Source organism: Copidosoma floridanum, unplaced genomic scaffold (genome assembly GCF_036245765.1).
Source record: "Copidosoma floridanum isolate Cflo_tuat_1 unplaced genomic scaffold, Cflo_Japanese_pri ptg000007l, whole genome shotgun sequence".
Lineage (NCBI taxonomy): Eukaryota > Metazoa > Arthropoda > Insecta > Hymenoptera > Encyrtidae > Copidosoma > Copidosoma floridanum.
This window is the reverse complement of record NW_028321884.1, coordinates 10,782,537-10,800,659: the sequence shown is the minus strand read 5'-3', so window position 1 is coordinate 10,800,659 and position 18,123 is coordinate 10,782,537. Positions and strand designations below refer to the sequence as shown.

The following is an 18,123-nucleotide window of genomic DNA, read 5'->3' as shown; positions in this document are numbered from 1 at the left end:
AGCCGAAAGACACTTGAACCCCGTCGTTTGTGCATACGCGCCACCTCGAGCGTTCGGGGTGCCACTTGAAACCCCGGGAATCCATAATCCATCGAGTCGTGCCAATTTCTAAATGTTAATGTGACGTTTCAGCTCCACTCGTATATTACACCAAATTCATATTAGGAGAAACCCTGCGTGGGTATTACGTGAATTCAAACTAGTTGAATATCACATGTATATACGTTAATCCCGCTAAAGTTCGAGGTCTCTCATTACAGTGTTGTTTTTTTTTTTTTTTTTTTTTTCCATAAGCGCCAAGCGATCCGCTCTCTTTTCCTTATCTTCTCTCTACTCTTTTTTTTCCCCCCCAGCCATCTGTACCATGTAATATGTATATAGGCACACGTACACGTGTTGTCCCCTTCACCCGCGTGATATAACACCGTCGTACGTATATATACGCTCTCTGTGTGCCAGCAAGTGCTTGCGCATATTTACTTCATGTCTTTTCTTTTTTGTTCCGAAATCGATCCAAAAGAGTGTACACGAGATAAAAAAGACGAGCGCAGGCTATTGTGTGACTTTTGTTACTTTGTGTTTTTATAGTATACTATGTACGAGTAGACGAGAGCTCTTTGAGAAAGCTGATTCTTGTTGTGTAGGAAGAGGACAGCTGTGCTCCAATTCCACATGCATGTATTTCAATATTATCTCGAGAATGCGGAGAACCGATTTTTTTTTTTAGACTTTTGGGACCATTTTTTAAATTCGGGCCATATTCTAGATTGCAAGTATTGGGATGGTTTCGTAATTTTTCTGTGAAAATGGGAGGAAGTTACTAAAAGCGGTGTTATTACGTTCAACGAAAAGCACCTCTAGCAAACCAAATTATCACAAGCTCGCTTCTTTTAGCCCATTTTTTTTACCAAACGAATTTCAATTAAGTTGAACGAAAGGCAATAAAAAAAAACGAAAGAAAAGAAGACGGAGTATTTAGCCCATAGAACCTACATTATCAGCAAAAACAAACTCGCTCCGCGCAGAGCGTAATAGTACGAAGGAAAGAGAAACCCAAAGCTCGGCTCTCTCGGAGCGGATAATACTACTCTGCTCCGCGGCCTTTGGAATGCAAACAGACCATTATTTCACCACCAGCGTAATCCCTTTAATCCCCCGGAGATTAATGCTTTCTGCGAGATTAATACCGATCTCCCCCTCCTCTACAGTCCTCCTTTGTACCTAATACCGATTCCTCTTCTTTTTACCTCTCGAGCTTTCACCGTGTGTACATATACTCATTCGCCAAGTGTGTTCTCATCCTTCAACTCCTTCTTGCGACTATGTATAGCTATAGGTGCATCGCATCCACAACACTTTCCCTGGATTTTATGGAATAAAAGTCGCGAGTGCACTTTACGTTCCAAACGCGACTGCACGATAGTTTCCTTATTTGCCCGTATGTTGGTTCTGTATAGGCTTCTGTGTTTGTTTTCTCACGACTCCTTTGTGTGTAACAAAACCTATTAGCCGAAATATTGGGTAGTTTTGTACGATTGTTACATCTAATGCTATACATTTGACGATTACATAGATTAATATAAGATTTACCAATCTAGATTCAAAGCAAACGGAAAATTAATGTCAACCCAATATGTTTCAGGCATCGCCGATGCATCTCTCGCCAGTGGACAGCAGGTGACGCTCCAACCGCACCACCTAGCGACCTACCGATCGACCAATCCAGCCAGCCCAAGTGTCACGAAGAAAACGTTCGCCACAGCGAGCCGAAGAGATGTTGCGTCCGAGCAGTCGTCCAAGACGACGCCTCGTCCTTAGGCTCACGTGCCTCGCGATCCTCTCTCTTGCGATGTTACCGATGAGCCTCTGCTTACCCATAGTCGCCGTCGACAACAACAGATATCGTTTCCTACTCGACGAACCATCGACCCTACTGCCACAACAACCGGAATCTCCAACGAAGATACGTTTCCCGGCCGAGTACTCGGCGCCAACGACGACACCTCTGGTCCCGCGGAGGGAGTCAGGCCACACCTTGCAATCCCTACCACCCGAGTCATCCTGGAGCAGCTGGCTGCAGCCTGACAGGGATTTCGAGCAAACATCCCTCGACCACCAGAACAAGGGACACAAAATCATGGCCAAGAGCATATTCGTAGCTCCGGACTACACGCCCACCTGCAAGAACGGACTTGTCTACTCGGAACGGTTCAAGCAGTGCGTGGCCAACGTGTACGTCAACGTTAAGGCCATCCACGACCAGCTCCTACTGTCCCGGCTGAATAAGCACTATTTCCCGAATGGGACCAGGATCAAGCCGACGAGAACAACGTACCGGCCGGTGAAGCTTCCAAAACCGGTAATGTCCGACCCACCACTCAACCAGCCCGTGAATTTAGCCAATCGGTTCGTGGTACCTCCTGCTATATCCGAGCCCACCCGAGTAGAACCGAGCAAGGAACAAGAGCCGGTTGTGATGGTCTTGAACGAGGAGAAGGCCAACCGCACGAAGGAGGAGGTAAACATAACCTCGGACGCCCCCGACTACAACACCGCGGCCAGCGCAAGACCTGAGGTTTTGGATCGAACGACGGAAGAGAGTACCGGATCGTCGACCGAAAAGAAGGAAATCAGTGAGGATCCAATCGAAGACGTTGTCACGATGCCAACGACCTCGGCTACGAGCGCAGCTTCCTACTCCGAGTACGAGTCGTCGGAGGTCGATAAGCTAACGACGCGACAGGAGCTCGGTCGGCGCGAGAGCACGACGTATACAGAGGGATCCGAAGAGGAGACGAGGTTCGAGACCGACACGACCATACACACCGTCGCCCCCCTCGAATTGGAGACCTCGGTCGATCAAGTAGGTATCACTTTGACGAGTACACAGAAAGCCTATCCAGAAGACAGGCTGGTGGATGAGGATGACGACTACGTGGACGAAGAGACTCAGTCGAAGCACACGTTCAATGACTATGACAGGTACTACGACACGACCGAGGAACCGGATTCGGAGTCTGTCGAGAGCAGGGATGAGCTTCTGGAACCCAGCGAGGCCGGAATGACGATACCGGCAAAGGTTAACCATCATTGGCCAACGACGGCGGATTTCGAGGTAGCAGCTTCTACAACATTTGAAGAGTCGACTGTCGTACCATCAGCCTCGACGAGAGATGTCCAGACCACATACTCCGACGCCGACAGCACGACCAAATCCGGGCCCATGGATTATGTAACTAGTACCGTGATGTCTGATATTTCGACGGACGCGACCACGGAGACCGACGAAGAGGAGAGTATCACGACTCCCAAAGCCGAAAATTTGGTAAAAAGCACGACGGGAATTCACACGACGCAAGCGATTCCCGTGATAACAACCGCAGAGAACAAGGATACGATCGATGTCGACAGAGATCTTCTCACGGAGTCCGCAGTCACGTCCGATCCACGCAGTACCGGTACAACGACAACGACGACGTCCTTCAGGAGCAAAGGGCCCACGAACCCTGACAAAACGATGGATGAGGACATCTCGCAGTTGTGGGCTAACAACGACAACGATGAGTCAAACCGGGGGGCCGAGCGTATCTCGATGCCGGAATTCCTCCTCCGGCGCGAGCGTCCAGGTACCGGCGAGCCGGCCGGCTCGAAGAACGACAGCAACATTCCTTCGGAATTCAAAGACCAGATGGCCAAGCTGTCAAGATTTGTACTCCCGGAGTTTAGGCGTGACTCGACGAGCGGTGTAGCCGACGAGTCCAACGACGAGGTTAACAGCATCCACAGCCAAAGCACCTACAAGGAGCATCTACTGTCGGCTTACCCTTCGAGCAACCCGTCGACGAGGAGCAATCAGCTGGCCCGACAGAAACAAGCCTCGGGCAGTAGACGCAACTCGCAACCAGCTCTAAGGACAAATCGCCAGCAGTCCAAGGAGGGCTCGAGAAATCAGCGCAAACCACCCACGTTCTGGGACTTTTGGAAGACGTTGCCCCACAAGAAGGAACTCGGCTTGTATCCGGTGATGGATCTTGGTTTGAAGAACGCGCCGGCCGGGGCCCACGATTAGGACGTCTTCGGCACGGAAGGGAATTACTTCGACGCACGCGTTATGCGTGGATTTAGGGAAACAGTGCCAAATACTTATGCGCGAAGCCGAGAATAGGCGAGTCACAGACTTCGGGGCCTATCGGTAGATCTTTCGATTAATGAAGTTTATATATACCGAATTGAGGTTATGAAGCTGTTTTTTTTTTTTTTTTTTCAAACACGATCCTTCGCATCCCCATAGCGATGGGAATGGCGAATGGAATCGAGCTCACTGCATACACACAGTATGAATTATGTGTCCGTTAAGTTGTACATACGAATATTATATTATAGATTCTTTAGCGCGCTCTATTAACGATTTGCAAAATAATTTGCAGGAAGCACGGCAGTGGCTTCAGTAAAAGCTTCCTTTTTCTCTCTCTCTCGCCCTTTTTTCTTTTTATTTGTACATCTGAAAGTCGTTCTTTAATTAATATTATTGGTCCTTCTTTTTTCACGTGTGAACAAACATGTACCTAAACTACGTATGAAAACATCAACAATAGTCACTGGTGGCGAATGTTTTAGGAAAACGTGCACGTGATCGTTGAAACTTTGTTCAAGATTTCCACCTCGCAAGTAGAATTAAGAAAGTGTTGAAAAGCTTGTGTCAACGGAAGAACTGCACTGTACATCGGTATTTGAAAAATTGGCTTGTGTTTTCTATGAAAAAAGAGAGGGAGAGAGATTGCGGATTGGTTCTTCTTTTTTCTTTGTCACCTCAAATGTGTGGATCAAAATACTTATGATTGTCAAATAAATTCCTCCACACGTATGGAACGGCTTTGTAACCCAACGATACTGGGGTCTCATATCTCTGCCATACCACCTTTTACTGCATGAAGCTCTTCTGAGCCCCAAAATTGGGAATGATACTCGCACGACTGAAGTTTTTTTTTTTTTGTCATTCATTCATTTTATTTTCGAAAAAATTTTGCAATGAAATTTTGCGTTTGAACGTGTTTGAATTTCAACGACAAACCATTAATTGTCCATTCGATAAGTTTTGAAAAATGAATCTTTTATATCGCTTGTAACTTAATGTTATGAACGTGCCCTGACTACATGCTTCCATATTTCTCGCTGCTTCGCTACAAAAACGCACAATACGCACTACTTAAACTTGCACATCATTTCATACGCGTGAAATAACAAAAAAGAAAAATTTCTGGCTAATATTGTACCATGGAAAAATTCATGTTGTAACACATACACAAACCGTGCGTCCAAGCTTAAATATACCAATTTCCAATCAATTTCGTGAGGCTTCCAATGTAGCTATACGATGAAAAATTAAAATCTACGTCACATACACCACCACATCTGTAATCGCATACATTTATATTACAAAAGAGGCAGACTGATAAAATAGCGAGTAGATGAAACATTTTTAACAGTTGGAAAAAAAAAAAAAAAAAAAACAACCTATTAAAAAAATTCAGACGGACAACTTTAGTGATGTGCATGCGTGTGAAAGGGCGTCAGAGAAAGAGAGAAATATTTCGAGCATTATTCGATGATATTGTCCCTGATAGCACAAAACGTTTGAAAAACTTGCTATTGGGGTCACGAAAGGTATTTATCCATTTTTCAATGAAATAGTTATTGAAAATAAAAAAATTTGAATGATCGATGTCTTACTATATGCTTTTTCTACAAATTTTTCACAAAAACATAAAAAAAGAAAAAAAAGGATCATGTAGTACTTTTGAGAGTGTTAAATGTTAACATGTATGTACTTCTATTTTTTTTTATTTTTTACATAGAACCTCGTAACTTTAATAATTATGTCTGCGAATCGTCGTTCTTCCGGATAGTAATGTGTATATATTAAAATATAACTATATATAATAATAATATTTTAACAATTATTATGATTATTATCATTACGACTATGTATGTATATTTATTGTAATAATAACAGATAACGAATAACAAAGTCATATCGCTGTTATTATGTAGTAACAAAAATGTGTTACTTCTTCGAATAATGAAATAGTACGTATAGTAACAAAAGTCGAAAATAGTATCTGTATGTGTTTGTTATCATTTTTGCATAATATAAAAGAATAACAAAAAAATTGTTGTCTATTAAACGTAATATTATGATGTTCTGTGTAAGTAGTTGAGATGAAAATAAATATTTATAAGACTCGTATAGTTTATGTAGGGACAGAAGACCAACGTGAGATTAAACGTACGTATTACATAATAATACGCTAAAGCCCCTCTTTTGTACACTTGCATGATTATCTTATACGAAAAATAAATTATCAAGTAAAAACAAATTGAAATTCATTTTGTTACAACTACAAGCATTAAAACGCTGAAGCATTTACTACAACAAAAATTGTCAAGTAGATTACTGTGTAATTTTTTTTGTAACTCAAGCGAAGAATCTTTTTTTTTTTTTTTTTCGAAAAATTACTGTGTTGAAGTACGTAATATTAAAAAAATATATATATATATATATATATTTTACATGTTGCGCATCATCTCTTAAGAATTCTTACGCAAAAAAGGGAAAAAAAACAACGAAATTGCCGAAACGAAAATTCCAATGGGTCATGCAATTAATCAATTGCTATGGTATACATCAGTTAATTTACATAATGTGTATATACATTTTGTGTTTGTTACTTATATAGTATAAATTGCGTCTTATTTATGACTTATTCGTGTCTAATTGTACAAACTAATTTAACTTAATAATTTTTTTTAGACGTACCACTATTATAGAGAATCGATTTATTTGAAAGAAAAAAAAATATTGTACATATTTAATTCTGACATTTGCAACAAAAGGGCCGGGATCATATTCATTTTCCATTTTCTTCGATAATACCGATCTATTGTTGATAAATAAAAAAGGCCAAAAAGATCCAATCCAATATTTAATACGAGGAAACGCCGATGAATTAGAGAAAAAAAAAAAAAAAAAATAAAAGAGCGAATTATGATGTTTGTACGCACATACATATTGAATAAATGGAATTCATTATGAATTTAATAATCATCGCAAACATGAAATCACAAAACTGACAATGCGGCCATAAACGGACACATATTCTGCATCTTTTTGTAATAATTCGGACTTTGTCCGATGTACTTGATAAACGAATAAACAATTTCATATCGTTTGCTACAATTTTTCCATAGTTTGTATATTTTTCCGTTCGACGTGCTGTGTAAAGAATGACGATGTTTTGTAAATATTCAATTATCCATTATGTATTAGTTGCAATAAATCATTAATACATCCAAAAGCGTAGATGTAGAGAGAATAAAAGGCATAAAGCGCAGATTTGTATATAAAAATAAATAAATAAGAAAAAAACGTAACGGTATAAGTGTTAATTCTATCGTAAAGATGTATTAAATGTAACTGTATTAAATAATTATTGTATTATTTATAATATATATATATATATATATATCGATGTATATTGCCTATATAAATTGTGTTTCTTCATTTTCCTCGTCTCCTAGCTGCACTGTCTTATTAATAAATGGTTTTAAATAATCATGTGACAAGAGGAAAAATGTTATTTTGATTTATTAACTTGATTCAAAAATAAAATTTAATTTTTCCATTAAGTTCAAAATGATTTTCACGCCACTCATTTGAAATTTTTAAATTCTCTAATAAAAAAAAAAAAAAAAAGGAATAAGCTAAAGGTAAAATTTATAATTTATTTTGAAAACGTTATCATACTCTCTTCATACAAACAAACTATGATGCAAAATAGTAACTTTCTTATGTTGTAAATGATAAGTATCGTCGTACTTACTATATTTTTCTATTACTTCAGCGAAATCGGATGGCTACTCATTGAAAATGGTGAATGAAAAGTTTATCGATTTTTAAATACGAGTGATTATTCACACCCATGGGTCCATTACATAATTACTAGTGTGATTTTTTCAAACATTTATTTCAATCATTTTACATACTTCAATAATGATGTTATATGTACTTAAAAGTACGCTATGATGTGATGCACTGAGGAAATTTTACAAACAATATTTTACAAAATTTTATTATACAAATGTACAAGATGTCACAAATCACTGTAGTTGCTGATCCAATCAGCACATACGTTTTGGTATTTACAAACAAAATTCATTTTTTAGGCATTTCTATCACAATTGCCTTGTATTCCCTTCGGAGCAAAAAGTATGAATTATTATACATGAGACGTTTATTTTTTGTGTGAAACAACAAAGTATGAGTAAATGAAAGTAGATATATATGTAGGTCTAACATCTTAAAAAATACACATTCAATTGGGCTAAAATTTTTTAGTGTTAAAAACATGACTATATCATACTTTTACGATGTATATGAATTATTTTCTTACACATCTGCCCGACATTAAAAGATACATCTTTGCGCTCTTAAAAAAAAGGTCGGTTGCACTTAGGGCACAAACATACAAAAACCCTGCCCTTTGGTCGAGATTTTTTTACTTTGCAAATCCCATGAAAACTTCTAATTAATCATCGCTAAGTAAATGAATTTGATTACAACCAAATTTAAAAAATACACTAAATCGTATTCTGTTACAATTGTAGAATTTTAATCCTGAAGAGGTTGTCAGCAGGACAGCGAAATATTGAATATAAATGAAATATCAATAAATAGTCATGCTCCATGATACCGAGTTTATTTCTTAATAATAATTATGATTAAGGAGCGAGGAGAGGTACATTGCTACGTAAAAATTTTAAAAAATTAGTAAATAAATAATATAATTTGTCTCATATGAAAGAAATGACGATGATCTTATTATTCGTTAGCAGGAGGTGTTTTAATTTATTACGTAGAAATTCATCCATGATTTTTTAATTAGAATTAATTTTTAGGAAATATTTATTTTTACAAATATACATTTTTTAAGGGCCGACTTGCGTGCACTAGACTGCTTCCGTCAAACTCTATTTTATTTAGCCACGAACGCCAATTACAGAAGATAGATGCTGCAGAGAATAACAGGAGTCGTCAATACGACAAGTTAAAAATAAAAAAACGAATGGATGTCCAAGTTACGTCTGCACGTCAGCGAAATAAATATCACCTGCACGAACTGATTGTTGCAAGTGGTTTTGGATATAAACAGAAAATTTATCGCTTACTCGACATGGATGACGATCTTAACGATGTCAAAGAAAATTTTCGTCAAGATGTTTACAGAGCACTGAGAGCACCTTTTTAGTTGGAAAAATACGTCGCTGTCAAAATACTATTAGAGGCAGGTTTCCGATCTGATAGGTTTGTCCACGTGTTTGCGAAACGTTACATGATTGTCATCATGAACGTTTATTAGTTATTGACCCAATACTTTTTTATTTGCAGGAACTTGATAAACGACAAACCAATTTTTCAACTTAGTAAAAGTTATGTATATAATTAAGATGTGATTTGCATATTCTGGGTGTTCAATGAGAGCAACTGTTGACCAAGTGATAGTCAATATGGTCGTTAATTCTGTTGATTATCCCCTGGAAATTAAGTGCTCTTACTTCGTTATTCTTTAGTATACAATTTATGTACTTTTAAATAAATGAAGTGGAAATTTACTTCCGATGCAAGGAATTTTAAAATTACATAGACGCTTAGGAAAATATACTCCAAGTGTAAAACTACTTTACGTCAGTTAAAAGAAATCAAAGTTGGCAATGTCACCTACTATGACGCAATAACTATGCACCAAGATGCATTTGTGCAATTATTGTGTGATGAAAAGCACCTTAGTGCTTGTAAAAAATTGCTTTCGTCACTTTAAGTTGAAGGAAATCTAAAGTATTACGAATACGCCATGAAAACGAGTATTATCTTATCGATGGAGAAGCGGAGAGTGTTGGATGCTGCAAAAGATTTCTTCGATGAAATTTTAGTGGATGTCATGGGATTAACGAATTTTAAGAGTATGCCTGATAAAGTATCGTGGAACATATTATCTTATCTCACACGGGAGTACTGAAAAAACTCTGAAAGAATAAATTAGAGGAATTCAATGTCAACAATCTATTTTGGATATCTATAAGATGAGCTCAGTGTAATTTTACACTAGTTGAGAGAGGACGTAGGTGTATCGTGTTTAGCGATAAAGTCATACACTCCTTTTTCAGGAAAAGCGAATGTGAGGCCATCCTATTCATCGGGATCGTTTACAACTTCAGTGAAGTGAGAAGTAATATATCCGGAGGCCCTGACTATCGGTGAGTTATTATCTCCCGTTGTCCCGCAGGATAAGGTACTCGCTCGTCAACAAGCTAACGAGGTTTTCAACCGGTGCCTAGATTATATCTGGGATCACGAGGCGGGATTCGTGCGAGCCAACCCTAGATCGACATGGTTCCTGCAGTATCGTACGGCAGAGGCAGCACGAACAGCTGCTGATGCGGCGGCAAACCAGCAAGTTCCAGACGAGAAGTCCAATATGGTCGTTAATTCTGTTGATTATCCCCTGGAAGTTATGGCAATTTATGTACATTTAAATAAATGAAGTGGAAATTTACTTCCGATGCAAGGAATTTTAAAATTACATAGACGCTTAGGAAAATATACTCCAAGTGTAAAACTACTTTACGTCAGTTAAAAGAAATCAAAGTTGGCAATGTCACCTACTTTGACGCAATAACGATGCACCAAGATGCATTTGTGCAATTATTGTGTGATGAAAAGCACCTTAGTGCTTGTAAAAAATTGCTTTCGTCACTTTAAGTTGAAGGAAATCTAAAGTATTACGAATACGCCATGAAAACGAGTATTATCTTATCGATGGAGAAGCGGAGAGTGTTGGATGCTGCAAAAGATTTCTTCGATGAAATTTTAGTGGATGTCATGGGATTAACGAATTTTAAGAGTATGCCTGATAAAGTATCGTGGAACATATTATCTTATCTCACACGGGAGTACTGAAAAAACTCTGAAAGAATAAATTAGAGGAATTCAATGTCAACAATCTATTTTGGATATCTATAAGATGAGCTCAGTGTAATTTTACACTAGTTGAGAGAGGACGTAGGTGTATCGTGTTTAGCGATAAAGTCATACACTCCTTTTTCAGGAAAAGCGAATGTGAGGCCATCCTATTCATCGGGATCGTTTACAACTTCAGTGAAGTGAGAAGTAATATATCCGGAGGCCCTGACTATCGGTGAGTTATTATCTCCCGTTGTCCCGCAGGATAAGGTACTCGCTCGTCAACAAGCTAACGAGGTTTTCAACCGGTGCCTCGATTATATCTGGGATCACGAGGCGGGATTCGTGCGAGCCAACCCTAGATCGACATGGTTCCTGCAGTATCGTACGGCAGAGGCAGCACGAACAGCTGCTGATGCGGCGGCAAACCAGCAAGTTCCAGACGAGAAGTCCAATATGGTCGTTAATTCTGTTGATTATCCCCTGGAAGTTATGGCAATTTATGTACATTTAAATAAATGAAGTGGAAATTTACTTCCGATGCAAGGAATTTTAAAATTACATGGACGCTTAGGAAAATATACTCCAAGTGTAAAACTACTTTACGTCAGTTAAAAGAAATCAAAGTTGGCAATGTCACCTACTTTGACGCAATAACGATGCACCAAGATGCATTTGTGCAATTATTGTGTGATGAAAAGCACCTTAGTGCTTGTAAAAAATTGCTTTCGTCACTTTAAGTTGAAGGAAATCTAAAGTATTACGAATACGCCATGAAAACGAGTATTATCTTATCGATGGAGAAGCGGAGAGTGTTGGATGCTGCAAAAGATTTCTTCGATGAAATTTTAGTGGATGTCATGGGATTAACGAATTTTAAGAGTATGCCTGATAAAGTATCGTGGAACATATTATCTTATCTCACACGGGAGTACTGAAAAAACTCTGAAAGAATAAATTAGAGGAATTCAATGTCAACAATCTATTTTGGATATCTATAAGATGAGCTCAGTGTAATTTTACACTAGTTGAGAGAGGACGTAGGTGTATCGTGTTTAGCGATAAAGTCATACACTCCTTTTTCAGGAAAAGCGAATGTGAGGCCATCCTATTCATCGGGATCGTTTACAACTTCAGTGAAGTGAGAAGTAATATATCCGGAGGCCCTGACTATCGGTGAGTTATTATCTCCCGTTGTCCCGCAGGATAAGGTACTCGCTCGTCAACAAGCTAACGAGGTTTTCAACCGGTGCCTAGATTATATCTGGGATCACGAGGCGGGATTCGTGCGAGCAAACCCTAGATCGACATGGTTCCTGCAGTATCGTACGGCAGAGGCAGCACGAACAGCTGCTGATGCGGCGGCAAACCAGCAAGTTCCAGACGAGAAGTCCAATATGGTCGTTAATTCTGTTGATTATCCCCTGGAAGTTATGGCAATTTATGTACATTTAAATAAATGAAGTGGAAATTTACTTCCGATGCAAGGAATTTTAAAATTACATAGACGCTTAGGAAAATATACTCCAAGTGTAAAACTACTTTACGTCAGTTAAAAGAAATCAAAGTTGGCAATGTCACCTACTTTGACGCAATAACGATGCACCAAGATGCATTTGTGCAATTATTGTGTGATGAAAAGCACCTTAGTGCTTGTAAAAAATTGCTTTCGTCACTTTAAGTTGAAGGAAATCTAAAGTATTACGAATACGCCATGAAAACGAGTATTATCTTATCGATGGAGAAGCGGAGAGTGTTGGATGCTGCAAAAGATTTCTTCGATGAAATTTTAGTGGATGTCATGGGATTAACGAATTTTAAGAGTATGCCTGATAAAGTATCGTGGAACATATTATCTTATCTCACACGGGAGTACTGAAAAAACTCTGAAAGAATAAATTAGAGGAATTCAATGTCAACAATCTATTTTGGATATCTATAAGATGAGCTCAGTGTAATTTTACACTAGTTGAGAGAGGACGTAGGTGTATCGTGTTTAGCGATAAAGTCATACACTCCTTTTTCAGGAAAAGCGAATGTGAGGCCATCCTATTCATCGGGATCGTTTACAACTTCAGTGAAGTGAGAAGTAATATATCCGGAGGCCCTGACTATCGGTGAGTTATTATCTCCCGTTGTCCCGCAGGATAAGGTACTCGCTCGTCAACAAGCTAACGAGGTTTTCAACCGGTGCCTAGATTATATCTGGGATCACGAGGCGGGATTCGTGCGAGCAAACCCTAGATCGACATGGTTCCTGCAGTATCGTACGGCAGAGGCAGCACGAACAGCTGCTGATGCGGCGGCAAACCAGCAAGTTCCAGACGAGAAGTCCAATATGGTCGTTAATTCTGTTGATTATCCCCTGGAAGTTATGGCAATTTATGTACATTTAAATAAATGAAGTGGAAATTTACTTCCGATGCAAGGAATTTTAAAATTACATAGACGCTTAGGAAAATATACTCCAAGTGTAAAACTACTTTACGTCAGTTAAAAGAAATCAAAGTTGGCAATGTCACCTACTTTGACGCAATAACGATGCACCAAGATGCATTTGTGCAATTATTGTGTGATGAAAAGCACCTTAGTGCTTGTAAAAAATTGCTTTCGTCACTTTAAGTTGAAGGAAATCTAAAGTATTACGAATACGCCATGAAAACGAGTATTATCTTATCGATGGAGAAGCGGAGAGTGTTGGATGCTGCAAAAGATTTCTTCGATGAAATTTTAGTGGATGTCATGGGATTAACGAATTTTAAGAGTATGCCTGATAAAGTATCGTGGAACATATTATCTTATCTCACACGGGAGTACTGAAAAAACTCTGAAAGAATAAATTAGAGGAATTCAATGTCAACAATCTATTTTGGATATCTATAAGATGAGCTCAGTGTAATTTTACACTAGTTGAGAGAGGACGTAGGTGTATCGTGTTTAGCGATAAAGTCATACACTCCTTTTTCAGGAAAAGCGAATGTGAGGCCATCCTATTCATCGGGATCGTTTACAACTTCAGTGAAGTGAGAAGTAATATATCCGGAGGCCCTGACTATCGGTGAGTTATTATCTCCCGTTGTCCCGCAGGATAAGGTACTCGCTCGTCAACAAGCTAACGAGGTTTTCAACCGGTGCCTCGATTATATCTGGGATCACGAGGCGGGATTCGTGCGAGCCAACCCTAGATCGACATGGTTCCTGCAGTATCGTACGGCAGAGGCAGCACGAACAGCTGCTGATGCGGCGGCAAACCAGCAAGTTCCAGACGAGAAGTCCAATATGGTCGTTAATTCTGTTGATTATCCCCTGGAAATTATGGCAATTTATGTACATTTAAATAAATGAAGTGGAAATTTACTTCCGATGCAAGGAATTTTAAAATTACATAGACGCTTAGGAAAATATACTCCAAGTGTAAAACTACTTTACGTCAGTTAAAAGAAATCAAAGTTGGCAATGTCACCTACTTTGACGCAATAACGATGCACCAAGATGCATTTGTGCAATTATTGTGTGATGAAAAGCACCTTAGTGCTTGTAAAAAATTGCTTTCGTCACTTTAAGTTGAAGGAAATCTAAAGTATTACGAATACGCCATGAAAACGAGTATTATCTTATCGATGGAGAAGCGGAGAGTGTTGGATGCTGCAAAAGATTTCTTCGATGAAATTTTAGTGGATGTCATGGGATTAACGAATTTTAAGAGTATGCCTGATAAAGTATCGTGGAACATATTATCTTATCTCACACGGGAGTACTGAAAAAACTCTGAAAGAATAAATTAGAGGAATTCAATGTCAACAATCTATTTTGGATATCTATAAGATGAGCTCAGTGTAATTTTACACTAGTTGAGAGAGGACGTAGGTGTATCGTGTTTAGCGATAAAGTCATACACTCCTTTTTCAGGAAAAGCGAATGTGAGGCCATCCTATTCATCGGGATCGTTTACAACTTCAGTGAAGTGAGAAGTAATATATCCGGAGGCCCTGACTATCGGTGAGTTATTATCTCCCGTTGTCCCGCAGGATAAGGTACTCGCTCGTCAACAAGCTAACGAGGTTTTCAACCGGTGCCTAGATTATATCTGGGATCACGAGGCGGGATTCGTGCGAGCCAACCCTAGATCGACATGGTTCCTGCAGTATCGTACGGCAGAGGCAGCACGAACAGCTGCTGATGCGGCGGCAAACCAGCAAGTTCCTGACGAAGAGTATCGAAACTGGACAGAGGATACGGTCACTACTGGATAAATGGATACCTGGACTCATTACACGCAAAATAGGCGACTTGCATTATGAGATTGAATTAGACGGTAAACGCTCTAAACGGCACGTCGACCAATCCAGATTCGTCAAGAGAGTAAGGAAATCCAAGGGCCGGCACCAAGTGTTGTAGACCGTAAAACTGCGGCAGTGCAGATGAAAAAGCACCTCACGCGATTCTATGAGCAGGCAGATGCACCCGAGCATCTGGAAGACAACTCAACGCCAGGAAGTCCAGTGCCGTCACCACAACCACCTTCTCCAGGACCGTCACCACCTCGGACTCCATCACCGAACGGCGTTCCTGTTCCACTACATCGATCGACACGAGAGCGACGTCTACCACAGCGCTTTGCTTCCTACAGTTATCAAGCTCGATTGTTAAAGAAAGGAGGAAATGTTGTGTCTATGGTTTAAAAGAGTAGTGTTGGCGCGCATCGACCACGGGTTATCTAGCCTCATCTGAGTAGCAGCAGTGAGTTAGTTAGGAGTAACCGAGAGACCCGCACGACACACAGCTCATAATCTACCATTATATACCTAATCTTATTAGTTAATTTTGTTGTATTGTGATCAGTTAAAATATATTTACTTAACTCTACGAGTAAATACGTTTCATTTCATACCCACATACATGACATTGATTAAAATAAAAGATGTTAAAAATTTTATGAGCAGACAATTTTTTTTGTATAATTGTTCCCCAGAGGTCCAATTTTGATTCTCGTATTTTACATTTTTATAGTAAAATATTATGTGTAATCAAAGCCGTAATGGTTCCATATAATATTGATAAAGTTTCTTTGCAAAATTTAATATTTAGTGTTGGTTGATTGATAAAATAATATATTGCCCCCGCACTGAAAATTAAGTTATTACTAGGTTATTAATAGGCGCACAAGTAAAAGAAATTTAAGATGTGATCGATCACGTCACACATGTACCTTAGTCAAACGCCTATTTCAATGATAAACTCGAAGAAACTAAATTTTTCGTCCATTACAAAGCTTCATCCATGATGAAACAATAAAACCAATCACTAATGACAATTCGCATAAAAACCACAATGTAACCATAATTATTTGTAAAAAAAAAAAAAAAATAAAATAAACAACACTAAAGAGCAGAGTGATAATTTTTGTTTGCACGCATGTACAAGAGCATCAGAGAAAGAGATTAAGAGTGAGCCTTGATTCCCTTAAAGCCTTGAGCAAGAATAAACTTTTCAGATGACTCATCTCTAGTAGCATCAGGCCTGGCTATTTTCACATTCCTATAGTATTTTTTAATATTCGCTTCCAATTCATTTGCCATATTCCCATCCCATACTTTAACTATAAAAGTGGCACCATTACGAGATACCGTAATAGCAAACTTCAGTGCTGAATAAGCAAGTTTTATAATTTTTTCATGATCTAATTGCCTCATACCCACAGAATTAGGCGCCATATCGGACATTACAAGATCAGCAAACTTCCCTTCCAAAGCTGCTTTCAAATTTTCTTGGGCTAGATCACTTGTGAAGTCCATACTTCCCAGAGTTATTGCTCCCTCAATCGGATGTATAGGCAGCTTGTCAATGGCGACCACTTTGCCTAGTTGTTTGTCCATCATTTTGCCATCTGCATTGGTCAATCGAACAGCAACTTGAGTCCAACTACCAGGAGCTGCACCGCAGTCGACTACATTCAAGCCAGGAGTAAATATTTTGTGTCTTTCGTTCAATTCTAAAAGTTTGAAGGCACTGCGACATCTGTAACTGTATTGCTTCGCCTTTTCTACATATGGATCCTTTAACTGTCGTACAATCCAATTTTGGGAACTAAGTTTCTTACCCTTAAGATTCTTTGGTGTTTCTTTTAATAAAGTTTGAAATGTGTGTATTTTTCTGACCATCATGTTGCTGCTATAAGTTGTTAAGAGCTGTAAATAATAATAAAGCACATATTTGATAAAATGAGTTAACTCTCTACAATTTACCATAGTGAGAAAGTGTATACTTACTAATGAGATTCAAAGTAATTATTTTGCATTTTCTGATACTTGATAGCTGAAAAAGTTAACAATGATTTCTGATACTTGATAACTGAAAAAGTTAAAAATGATATAATTCACATCAACGAATCGTGTACTACTTTAAATTTTTATTGGGAATGATGCAAACAAAAACATTAACGTAGATTGTTCTTTAAAGAACAGTTTACCGGGCTGTATCAAAATCAAGGAAAAATGTGCGATGACATTGATTAAAAACAATGCATGTTTCTACTCGTAAATTGTTCTAAACAATTTGGAGTCAAATACTTATGAACAAACATAGGTTAGAATGTTCAAAAAATTATCCGCACACCACTTCACTAAAAGAAAAGAATTAACACTCACTTACTCAAATAATCAAATAACGATGACATATTGGATGCCGATCGGGATTTCATTAATGTCATCTTAACTTCACAATTTTTTAATTACGAACAAAACATTTAACGTGTTACATGCCACACGTGCAAGAGGTTAAGTAACTGAGCACGCGGTCGATCGTCGATCGCCTTTCCCGAGCATGGGGCTTGGGGCTTGGGCTAGTGTGTTTAATGATCAGCGCCATCTCGCGTTGCGATCCCAAACCAAAAACTAAAACTCAGAATCCACACAGCGCTGGTGGTAAGACATACAGATTGTTTTCTTTAGACAAGACAACTTGTAACTAAAAGACGTCTTAGTGATGGAATTTGGCATCAATTTGGCATCTATACGATGTTAGTCATAATCATTGTTTGTGGGGTAAATAAAGAATAATGAGTCAAAGAGAAGAGGCTGCTCTTCTAAAGAGCACGGTGTAAGACA

At 38.7% G+C, this 18,123-nt stretch overlaps 2 protein-coding genes across 4 annotated transcripts; one reads left to right on the top strand and one right to left on the bottom strand.

The window, feature by feature from the left end:
* The first annotated feature begins 1,704 nt into the window (after positions 1–1,704).
* Positions 1,705–4,209, top strand: LOC149375382 (uncharacterized). Its single transcript, XM_089588475.1, has one exon. The coding sequence runs from the start codon at positions 1,775–1,777 to the stop codon at positions 4,067–4,069; it is 2,295 nt and encodes a 764-aa protein (XP_089444601.1). The 5' UTR covers positions 1,705–1,774; the 3' UTR covers positions 4,070–4,209.
* An 11,797-nt stretch (positions 4,210–16,006) lies between these two features.
* Mrm2 (Mitochondrial rRNA methyltransferase 2) lies at positions 16,007–17,824 on the bottom strand. Of its 3 annotated transcripts, none has more exons than XM_089588502.1 (3): positions 17,665–17,824; positions 17,287–17,368; positions 16,007–17,205 (listed from the first exon to the last, which is right to left on the bottom strand). In XM_089588502.1, exon 3 carries the CDS (start codon positions 17,179–17,181, stop codon positions 16,459–16,461), a length of 723 nt encoding a protein of 240 aa, XP_089444628.1. In that variant the 5' UTR covers positions 17,182–17,205; positions 17,287–17,368; positions 17,665–17,824; the 3' UTR covers positions 16,007–16,458. The 3 variants fall into 3 exon arrangements, with proteins under 3 accessions (XP_089444628.1, XP_014208015.1, XP_089444629.1); XM_014352529.2 differs by having other exon boundaries at positions 17,669–17,824; XM_089588503.1 differs by having other exon boundaries at positions 17,287–17,332; positions 17,669–17,824.
* Positions 17,825–18,123: the final 299 nt, after the last annotated feature.

Excerpts from the sequence above, each read along its gene's own strand:
- LOC149375382 (XM_089588475.1), top strand. The coding sequence starts at position 1,775 with ATGTTGCGTCCGAGCAGTCGTCCAAGACGACGCCTCGTCCTTAGGCTC.
- Mrm2 (XM_089588502.1), bottom strand. The coding sequence starts at position 17,181 with ATGATGGTCAGAAAAATACACACATTTCAAACTTTATTAAAAGAAACA.